The sequence below is a fragment of the Nicotiana tabacum genome, chromosome 13, assembly GCF_000715075.1.
Source record: "Nicotiana tabacum cultivar K326 chromosome 13, ASM71507v2, whole genome shotgun sequence".
NCBI lineage: Eukaryota > Viridiplantae > Streptophyta > Magnoliopsida > Solanales > Solanaceae > Nicotiana > Nicotiana tabacum.
The window spans coordinates 75,923,496-75,934,579 of record NC_134092.1 but is presented as its reverse complement, the minus strand read 5'-3'; the positions used below and the strand labels follow the sequence as shown (position 1 = coordinate 75,934,579).

The 11,084-nt window shown below is 37.4% G+C and overlaps 1 protein-coding gene across 1 annotated transcript; it reads left to right on the top strand.

Moving 5' to 3' along the window:
* The first annotated feature begins 230 nt into the window (after positions 1–230).
* LOC107780363 (uncharacterized) lies at positions 231–4,048 on the top strand. The gene is made up of 2 exons (XM_016600886.2): positions 231–428; positions 3,115–4,048. The coding sequence occupies exons 1-2, from the start codon at positions 387–389 to the stop codon at positions 3,799–3,801; spliced, it is 729 nt and encodes a 242-aa protein (XP_016456372.1). The 5' UTR covers positions 231–386; the 3' UTR covers positions 3,802–4,048.
* The last annotated feature ends 7,036 nt before the right edge of the window (positions 4,049–11,084 follow it).

The window sequence follows — 11,084 nt, the reverse complement described above, 5'->3', positions numbered from 1 at the left end:
GGGTTTGGGGGAGGGGGGCGGGGCTATAAGAGGATATAAATGATTATTTTTTCGTAATAAAAAGAAATTGTTGACTATTTTCCCTTCTTTTATTATATAATAAATATATACAAAAGACTTGATTTGAAATACATATTATGCGGAAATAACTAATACCGGCAGAAAATCAGTACAGCTGACAAATGGATCCTGGGAAAAATATATTGGAGGATAAATACGGATGTCTAATCTGCACCATTCATTTGGTAAGTGAAGACGAAGCAGCGTCCTCAGAAAGCTGGGTGTAAAGTTTTCCCTCTCATCTCCAAAGCAAACTTTGCCCTGCAAGATTTCATGGTTGGGCCTTAACTCATTCTGAGCAACCACACACAATAAGTAGGGAGTTCATGGCTGTTTCGTTGAATTCCGTTCTAGGCTTTCACCCAACTGTATGTCTCCTCCTTCTCTTTCTTTTTCCCTGTAATTATAGACCTTTTTACTTGTTCACACTTCTCACGTTTCATTGCTTAAGTGTTGTATAAATTGCTTTGCTGCTTTTGGGTTTTGTTATTCTAAGCGTTAATTGTGGTAATTTGATACTAAATTACGCCGGTGATTAGTTGGCAAAGGAGGTAGCTGAAGCAATAATTCATTTTCCTTAACGTGTAAATGATATATTAGGATCCCTTGGATATTGTCATGATTCCACAGTACTTAATTAGAAATGAGTTTAATTTTTGTGTAAAAATACTATATGAAACATTGATTGGCAATCTTTAATAAATTATAAGCAACCTCTTAAATTACGCTGATGGTGTAAAAAATTCAGTGCATAAAACTTAATTCAAGCTTAAGTCTTAGCTAATAGACTTATTGCCCAACATAGCTTGCACAGGAATAGGCAAAAAGGAGGAGTTGCAAGCAGCGCATAATTAAGTGGTAGGCACTAAACAACAAAAACCAAATAGCATTTAATGACAAGCTATTGAAGGTCGGATCATGGAACTTAGGAGCGGACACAATACCCAGAGGAAGGAAATGACAACGTACATCAAGAAAGTAGTAGTTGAAGTGCAAAGAGCATTTAAAGTAAAAAGAGATCTAGTGGCACATGAAGTTACCAAAAGAAAAAGTGGAGAAGCTATTGAAAAGTATAAGAGATCTAAGAGTGGAGATTAAGAGGATGCAATCAAAGCCTGAGGTAAACCCTATGGGATTTCTGGCAAAAGTTAGAAATGCGGAAAAAGGAGAAAGAAATTTATAAACTAGTATGATTGACAGAAAAGAGGGATAAATAGATCAGCTTAAATTTATTAAAAATGATTTCCAATAAGTTTTGACAGGAGACAGTGAGATCAAAGAGGGATGGAGAGGCAGAGGCTATTTGATCGATTGCTCAACTCAAATTACGAGGATAACTTTAAAGATTGATACCTCTTTTAAGACAGTAACCTCATTACATTCGTAGAATTAGGTTTGCAGAAGTGAAAAATGCTGTGAATATAAAGAATAGACAAACTTGTGGTCCATATGGTACAATATACATGTATGGGAGTGGCTTGGATAGCATGAAGTAATATGGTTTATTAAGAAAATCAATGTCATTTTAATAGTTGAAAGATGCCAAAGTAGTGAAGAAAGAGTACCTTGTTTCGATAAATGAGTACAAGTGAGCTATTTAAAGCTGTATGTTAATACCTAATGAGTCATACGATTAAACATCAGGAAAGGGTGATCGAATGTGGGCAGATTTATGCCTATTAGAACTAAGATGGAGGCTATATGTTTTTCAAGAAAATGATGAAAGTTTATAAGGAATGGAAGCATGATTTCCATTGATATTCATTGACCTACCACATATGATAAAATGTCAAAGAAAAGTTCTTTTGTGGACTCTGAAGAACAAATGAACTCCGATAATATACATAAACTTCATAAAGGATATATCTGAGGAGCCATGACATGTGTAAGAATACCAAGAGGAGATATAGAGGAGCTTCCATATATGTGGTTTTACACTGCTTGAGCCCATACCTTTTTACCTTACTTATGGATTAGTTAACCAATAATATACAAAAATGGGGTGCCATGGTGCATGCTATTCACAAACATTGTTGTGCTGATGAAACTAGCAAGGAAAAACTTGAACTGTGGAGAGGCACTATAGCGAGTAAGAGTTTTAATATAAGCAAGACAAATGTTATACAGGTGATATTAGATTATATGCTTAAATGCAAATATTTCTGATATATACACTCGGTCTTTTAGGAGATAACAGATGGAGATATAACACAAAACTAAAAGATGATGGTTGAAATGGAGGTATGAATAAGAGTTATGTGCGATAGAAGGACCCTACCAAAATGAAAGGCTAGTTTTTATATTATAGTGGTGAACCAACAATCACATATTGGAGTGAATGTTGAGCCTCTAAGGTACAATATATCCACAAGTTAGGATGTGAAGATATGAGCGATCAGACATGATTAGAAATGATCACATCCGACAGAATATGCAAATACCACATATGAAAATAAAAAAAGCGAGAAAATTGCTTGAGACAGTCTGGTCATGTTCTACGTGGACCTCCAAATGTATTGGTCAGCAGGTGCAGCTCCTCAATAGTTGAAGTGTTAAAATGTGATATGGTAAGTCTAAATCACTTGAATGGAAGTTGTCTTCAAATACTTACTGCTTACAATTTCTAGAAATCCATGTAAGCTTAGTAAATAACCAAATGCAATAATGTGTCCTTATAGGCGAATACTAACTAATTGGGGTTAAGAGTAATTGTCATTGACACACCTACATTAGATCCATTGTTTGACATGAGTCTTTCTAGTTTGATTAGAGATTGTATGACAGTTTAGTGGCATGTATGAGAATTGGAGAATCCCTAATTTCACAAAAACTCGAATTTGACTTAGCACAAACTATTGAGTAGTGGAATGAAAGGAGCCAAAAGGGAGCAAAATAGATATGGATGATTCATATAGCAACCTCAAGTAGTTTGCAATTGAGGCATAAGTGTTGTTTTTGTTTAGGCTAGGAGTGATGCTCACAATTATTGATTTATGAATTTGGCATCAATTTTATCACCACAATTTATTTGTTTCTTCTCAATGAGAGCTGCAGGCCAACTACTGCCATCTCTCTAGGAGTGCCTCACTACAGAAGGTTCCGCACTTTCCATCTTCCTTTCAGGTGCTAGGGTTAAGAAGATGCACATATGTTACTAAGCAGAGTTTCTTTCTTTTAGTTGCTAAAAATGATCGTCTTCAAACGGAAGTTAATGATAAGGACTCTGAAGTTATTACACCTACTGTGAATCCATTATCCTCTGAATCTTCAAAAACAGAAGGTGAAGTGCAGTCCAGTGGTCAAACAGAGTCGACAGTGCAAGCATTCAAAGTTTCAAATGGGTCTGTAACTTCCACAAACTTGCAACAGGAAGCATCTTCCGCCATTCCAAAACCAACTGTTAAGAGATCTCCATTGACAGCAAGAGAGAAACTTAGGGCAGCTAGGGTCCTCAGCCGGTACAATGAATCAAAAGCCTCTAAACCTGATCTTGGAAGCAAATTAATTGAGGCCTTGCGAGAAAGTGAGAAGGGGAAAAAGAGATCAGGACTTCCAGAGGCTCCTACGAATTTGTTCGATGATAACAAAAGAGGGATGCCAAAACCAGGCTGGACTTTTGAGTTTCCAGGAGGATTTGATGTCTTTCTCGTTGCATTTTCATTTATATTTATCAGCACAGTTATGTTTGCTACAACGTACATTGTGTGGAAAGTTGGTGCTATCCATTTCAATGAGTATTGAGTTAGATGGTTGCTATAGCTGGTTTCTTCTTGGCATTTGGGGCATGGTATTGGTCTATCCATTTACGAGAACCCGAGATGAGCAGTTTGTGTACAACAGATGCGTTCCGCGGCACCAGTTTAAGGTTCTTTTGAATTCCAGAGTTCTCAATTGTGCGCTGCAGAATGGGGTTGCGAATGCGGACTATAGTTGAATACAAAAATGTAGCTCTTCAACACTGTATTATCTAACCATCTTATTGCCTTAATGTTTGGTTTGTGACTTCATCAAGTAAATGTACAATATCTATGCTTCTTTAAGTGGGACTTCACGAGCTTGTATGGTGTACCAACGAGTGGCTGCACCTTCATGTAAAATTTCAAGCATCTTTATGGTTGGATTAAAGTGCCAAAGGAGAGAATAAGGATCACTATGTCAACTTAAGACGGCTTATCATACCAAATCTAAAATGGAATGAGGTGAATGTGAGATATAAAGGCACGAGAGAAAAGTATTATTGATATTATTTTGTATTACACTAAGCCTTATTTATATACAGATATTATATAACCATGATACCTATTCTCCGATGGGGAACACTAATATATTACTATGTATTTTATTATCTAACACTCCCCCTCAAGTTGGTGCATATAAGTCATACTAGTGTTTTGGCACGCGCGTTGCGCGTGTACCCCGTAACAATGACTATAATTTCTTACAAAATTAGATAAATATTATTTTTAATAATAAGTATGAGTTGCAAAATAAAATTTAAAGCCAAATTTGATATAAAATACTGAAAATGATGGATTTTAATCTTATTTAGTTAACTCAATAAAGGAAGAAATAATAACTATTACTCCCTCTATTTCAATTTATGTGAACCTATTTTCTTTTTAGTCCGTGCAAAAAAGAATGACATCTTTCCTTATTTGGAAACAATTTATCTTTATGCAATGATTTATACCCACACAAAATATATGTGCCTCATTTTATACCACAAGTTCAAAAATCTTCTCTCTTTTCTTAAACTCCGTGTCCAGTCAAATGAGTTCACATAAATTGAAACGGAGAGAGTACAAATTTATATGAAGAATAACAAATTGACAATTGCCTGCTTATTTTTAAAAATATTTGTTTAAGTTGTACAATAGAAATTAAAGCATATAAAAATAAAGCATATTTACGTTGGTTTCTTTACTTCGCTCTTTATGCCTATAGTGTAGTTATCTTATAAAATATAATATTATATTCACATTAGTGAGAAAACTCATGTTGATAAGATGTTAGAACGTATTTACAATGCGTACCTTAGATCTTACTGTAAAAAAGTTATTTACCAATATGAAGATTTGAGTATCTTATTCAAATTTCTAAAACATTTCTATTGTTAAAAAATAGACCGTTATTCTTTCTACTTTTATAAGGACTTTTTTTTTCTATAAACTTTAATATTGTCTAAGTGAAAATAAGATAAAAAAATCCACAACTAATAATAATTTTGGGGCCCAAAATTTAGGGGCCTAAAGCAAAGACTTTACTCGCCTCCCCTGAGCCGCCCCTATAGTGAACATGAAAATATAACATTGATCCCGAAATTTCCATTTAAACTTTGGAATTTGTCTCATCCATGAACATTATACTTTAGATAAAAGAATAGAACGCTAACATTATTATTCGGAATTGAAAATTGAGACGAGCGAAATAAAGTAAGAACTCAAATTATTTACAAAAGAAAATCATTTTCTAGGAAGTTATTTTCTTTCTTTTAGAGATAACTAATTGTTTTGATAAAGTATCTTTCTTAAATATAAAATATTTTCTATAATTCATGGTAGTCAACTATTAAATTAATGTTATCAAAGAAATATCATCTTTGCCACTTTCATACCACACGGGAAAAAGAAACCAACAGTAACACTTGAGAGGTAAAGAGAAAAGAAAACTGAAGAAGAAACATATATACAAAAACAAAAACAAAAAAGGAAAAAGAAAAATATTTGAATTAGATATAGGAGGAAGGTAAATGAAACGGTTTCGGGACCGTGATGACACCTAACACTTCACTCGCTAAGCTAGCCAACGTTAGAGTAAATCGTATGTCATTTTAAGCAATTCAAGTAATTAAAACTCATTTAAACTGAAATAAACTGGAATGATGTGCGAAAAGGTGAAATAACCAAAAATATCTAAGTACAATCCCGGATCTGGAGTCACAAGTGCACGAGCTACTAGAAGTTCTACAAACAGAGTCTGAAATAAATATAATTGTTTAGAATGAAATGAACAGTAAATGAGAAAAGAGGAAGGGGACTTCAAGGTCTGCGGACGCCAGCAGATCTACCTCGAGTCTCCAAATGTGATAATCCGAGTTGATGCGCCTCACGTACAGCTAGGACCAGTACCAAAATTTGCACAAGAAGTGCAGAGTGTAATATGAGTACAACCGACCCAATGTACTCCATAAGTATCGAGCCTAACCTCGACGAGGTAGTGACGAGGCTATGACAGGACACTCACGTAATTTAACTTGTACAAACGTAGATATATGTGCAACATAGTAACAAATAAAGATTTAATATGTATGGTGGGAGGGGACATGTGAAAGGGGAACAAGATACCTTAACTACAACAGGAATGACAATATAAGACAGTCAAATAAATCATCAACTAATAAAATCGGATAAACATAATGAATAAAGATGGCACGGCATCACCCATCGTGCTTTTACTCTCAACCTTACCATGAAATGATAATAATGGCACGATATCACCCTTCGTGCTTTTACTCTCAACCTCACCATGAAACGATAAATACGGCACGACATCACCCTTCGTGCTTTTACTCTCTTCCTCACTATGTATTAATCAATAAATGAAGCATTAAACGGCACGGCATCACCCTTCGTACTTTAACACTCTCCCTTACCATGTAATAATGGATATAAAATTTTGGGAGATAGATAATGCAATAATAAACCTTACGTCAATAATGGACCCAAGATGTCAAACCTCAACTTCCAAATATACTCAACCATCGCAATTAATTCATAAATGCGGAAAGATCGATCAAATAAGAAATAAATTAATCTAAGCATGGATATCATAAGTAAAGTAGGCAATAAATTACAAGAAAATAAGTCCCCCCCGAATGCTTTAACCCAATAACAACGCATAAGTACTCGTCACCTCACATATACGTTGTACCCAAAAAGTTAGGATTTTTACACTTTTTCCAAAAAGTCAAAAAACGTCAACCCCGGGCTCGCTTGGTCAAAATCCGAGATTCGGAACAAAACTCATTTACTCATTCACCCCCGAGCCCGATTATGTAATTAGTTTCGAAATCCGACCCCAAATTAATGTCTAAATCTCGAATTTGCAAAAACTCCCAATTCTTCCTAAATTCCTAGTTTTCTACCATGGAAGAACAAAGATTAAGACTAGAAAGTAATGGGTGATGTTAGAAATAAAAGAAAATGATTTAAAGTATACTAACCTATGAATTGGTGATGAATTTTCTCGTCAAAATCGCCTCTAGGCCGAGCTCAAATGGAAAGATGGTGAAAATGGGTGAAATCTTGTTTTTGAAATATTTATGGTCTGTGCGTCAGGTCTTCATCGCGTTCGCGAGGGTCCTGCCGCGTTCGCGATGCACAGCGGCCAAAATGGCCTTCACGTTCGCGATAAGTGCTCCGCATTCACGATGGTTCTTCCCCCCTGACCATCACGTTCGCGACCCAGGGTTCGCGCTTGCGTAGAACTCAAATCCAGTTTCCCCCCAAGCCCACAATACTTCGCGCACACGGAGGGGCAGTCGCATTCGAGAAGGGCAAGCCCCCCTCCACTTCGCGTTCGCGATCAGGACCCCGCGTTTGTGAAGAACAATTTCTTCCCCTGTCCCAAACAACCCTTCGCGATCGCGGGACATTCTTCGCGATCGTGAAGAAGAAGACACCAGAAACCACCACAAGCTAAACACCAGCATTTTCCTTAAGTTCAAAACACATGTAGCCTATCCGAAACTCACCCGAACCCTCGGGGCTCCAAACCAAATATGCACATAAGTCCAAAAATATTATACGAACTCGCTTGCGTGATCAAAACACCTAAATAATACCTAGAACTACGAATCAGACACCGAAACGAATGAAATTTTCAATAATACTTAAGAACTTTCATTTTAACAACTGGACGTCCGAACCACATCAGATCAACTCCTTTTTGCATCAAATTTTGTAAACAAGTCATAAATACAGTAATAAACTTATACCAAGCTCCAGAACCAAAATGCGGACCCGATAGCAATAAAGTCAAACTTCGGTCAAATTTATAAATTCTTTAAACCTTTAAACTTCAAAATTTCAACAAATTGCGATAACTTGAGCTAGGGACCTCCGAATTCGATTCCGGGCATACACCCAAGTCCCAAATTACGATACGGACCCACCGGTACCATCAAAATATGGATTCGGCTCAGTTTGCTCAAAACATTGACCGAAGTCAACTCAAATAAATTTTTAAGGAATGAATTCATATTTTAATCAATGTTTCACATAAAAGCTTACTGGTAAAAGACACGTATTGCGCACGTAAATCGAGAAAGATTAAAATGAGCTATTTGAGGTTTCGAGACACATAATTAAGGGTTAAAACTCTAGATGACCTATGGGGTCATCACATTCTCCACCTCTAAAATAAACGTTCGTCCTCGAACAGACATAGAAAAATATCTGGACTGGTGAAAAGGTGTGGATATCTACTCCGCATGTCCGACTCGGACTCCCAAGTGGCTGCCTCGATCGGCTGACCTCTCCACTACACACGAACTGAAGGATAGCTCTTTGACCTCAACTGTCGAACTTGCGAGCTAGAATAGCCACCGGCTCCTCCTCATAAGTCAAATCTTTGTCCAGAGTTAAAATCAAGGTTAAGCACGACACTTACCTCACTCCGCAGTCAACTCAGAGCTCTACCGGGTCCTTTCCTCTAGAATCTGCCTCCAAACATACCGTATCTAACTACAATCGACTCGATATCGTCAAATAATGCCTAAGGGAATCTATTGCAATGCATAAAGTTAGGATTTTTACACTTTTCCCAAAAATTGAAAAAATGTCAACCCCGGGCTGTTTGGTCGAAACCTGAGATTTGGACCAAAACCCATTCACCCCCGAGCCCGATTATATAATTAGTTTCAAAATTCGACCCCAAATGGAGGTCTAAATCCCGAATTTGCAAAAAATCCCAATTCATCCTAAATCCCTAATTTTCTACCATGGAAGAACAAAGATTAAGGGTAGAAATTAATGGGTGATGTTAAAAATAGAAGAAAATGAGTTAAGATATACTAACCTATAAATTAGTGATGAATGTTCTCTTCAAAATCGCTTCTAGGTCGATCTCAAATGGAAAGATAGTGTAAAATGGGTGAAATCCCGTTTTTAAAGTATTTAAGGTCTGTGCGTCAGGTCTTCATCGCGTTCGCGAGGGACCTACCACGTTCACGATGCACAGCGGCCAAAATGGCCTTCGCATTTGCGATGGTTCTTCGCCGCTGACCATCGCGTTCGCGACCCAGTGTCCGCGTTCGTGTAGCACTTCAATCCATTCTCCCCCCAAGCTCACAATACTTCGCATTCGCGGAGAGGCAGTCGCGTTCGCGGAGGGCAAGTCCCCATCCACTTCACGTTCGCAACCAGGACCTCGCGTTCGCGAAGAACAATCTCCTCCCCTGTCACAAACAACTCTTCGCGATTGTAGGACAGTCTTCGCGATCGCAAAGATGAAGACACCAGAAACTAGCTGAAGCTAAAAACCAGCATTTTACTTAAGTTCAAAACACCCGTAGCCTATCCGAAACTCACCCGAGCCCTCGGGGTTCCAAACCAAATATGCACACAAGTCCAAAAATATTATACGAACTCGCTCGCGCGATCAAAACACCAAAATAACACCTAGAACTACGAATTAGATACCAAAACGAATGAAATTTTCAATAAAACTTAAGAACTTTCATTTTAACAACCGGACGTCCGAACCACGTCAAACAACTCAGTTTTGCACCAAATTTTACAGACAAGTCATAAATACAGTAATGAACCTATACCAAGCTCCGAAACCAAAATCCAGACCCGGTAGCAATAAATTCAAACTTCGGTCAAATTTATAAATTCTTTAAACTTCAAATTTTTAACAAATTGCGATAACTCGAGCTAGGGACCTCCGAATTCGATTCCTGGCATACGCTCAAGTCCCAAATCACGATACGGACCCACCGATACCATCAAAATACGGATTCGGGTCCGTTTGCTCAAAATGTTGACCGAAGTCAACTCAAAGAAATTTTTAAGGCACAAATTCACATTTTAATCAATTTTACACATAAAAAGCCTTGCGGAAAAAGACACGGACTACGCACGTAAATCGAGAAAGGTTAAAATGAGCTATTTGAGGTTTCAAAATACAGAATTAAGGGTTAAAACTCTAGATGACCTATCATGTCATCATATTCTCCACCTCAAAAATAAACGTTCGTCCTCGAACGAATATAGAAAGTACCTGGATTGGTGAAAAGGTGTGGATATCTACTCCGCATGTCCGACTCGTACTCCTATGTGGCTGCCTCGATCGACTGACCTCTCCACTACATTCAAACTGAAGGATAACTCTTTGACCTCAACTGTCGGACCTGCGGGCTAGAATAGCCACCGGCTCCTCCTCATAAGTCAAATCCTTGTCCAACTGGATTGAGCTGAAATCAAGGTTAATCACGATAATTACCTCACTCCGCAGTCAACTCAGAGCTCTACCGGGGCCTTTCCTCTAATATTCACTTCCAAACCAATCGTATCTAACCACAATCGACTCGATAACATAAAATAATGCTAAGGGAATCAATTGCAATGCATAAAGTTAGGATTTTTACACTTTTTCCAAAAAGTCAACCCCGGGCTTGTTTGGTCAAAATTCGAGATTCAAACCAAAACTCATTTATCCATTCACCCCCAAGCCCAATTATGTAATTAGTTTTGAAATCCGACTCCAAATTGTGGTCTAAATCCCTAATTTACAAACCTCCCCCCCCCCAATTCATCCTAAATCCCTAGTTTTCTACCATGGAAGAACAAAGATTAAGGCTAAAAATTAATGGGTGATGTTAGAAATGGAAGAAAATGAGTTAAAATATACTAACCTATGAATTGGTGATGAATTTTCTCTTCAAAATCGCCTCTAGGTCGATCGCAAATGGAAAGATAGTAAAAAATTGGTGAAATCCCGTTTTTGAAATATTTAAGGTA

Bases quoted from the DNA above. Each gene is read 5' to 3' on its own strand.
- LOC107780363 (XM_016600886.2), top strand. From the start codon at position 387: ATGGCTGTTTCGTTGAATTCCGTTCTAGGCTTTCACCCAACT. The intron at 429-3,114 runs GTATGTCTCCTC...TGAGAGCTGCAG, and splicing joins TTCTAGGCTTTCACCCAACT to GCCAACTACTGCCATCTCTC.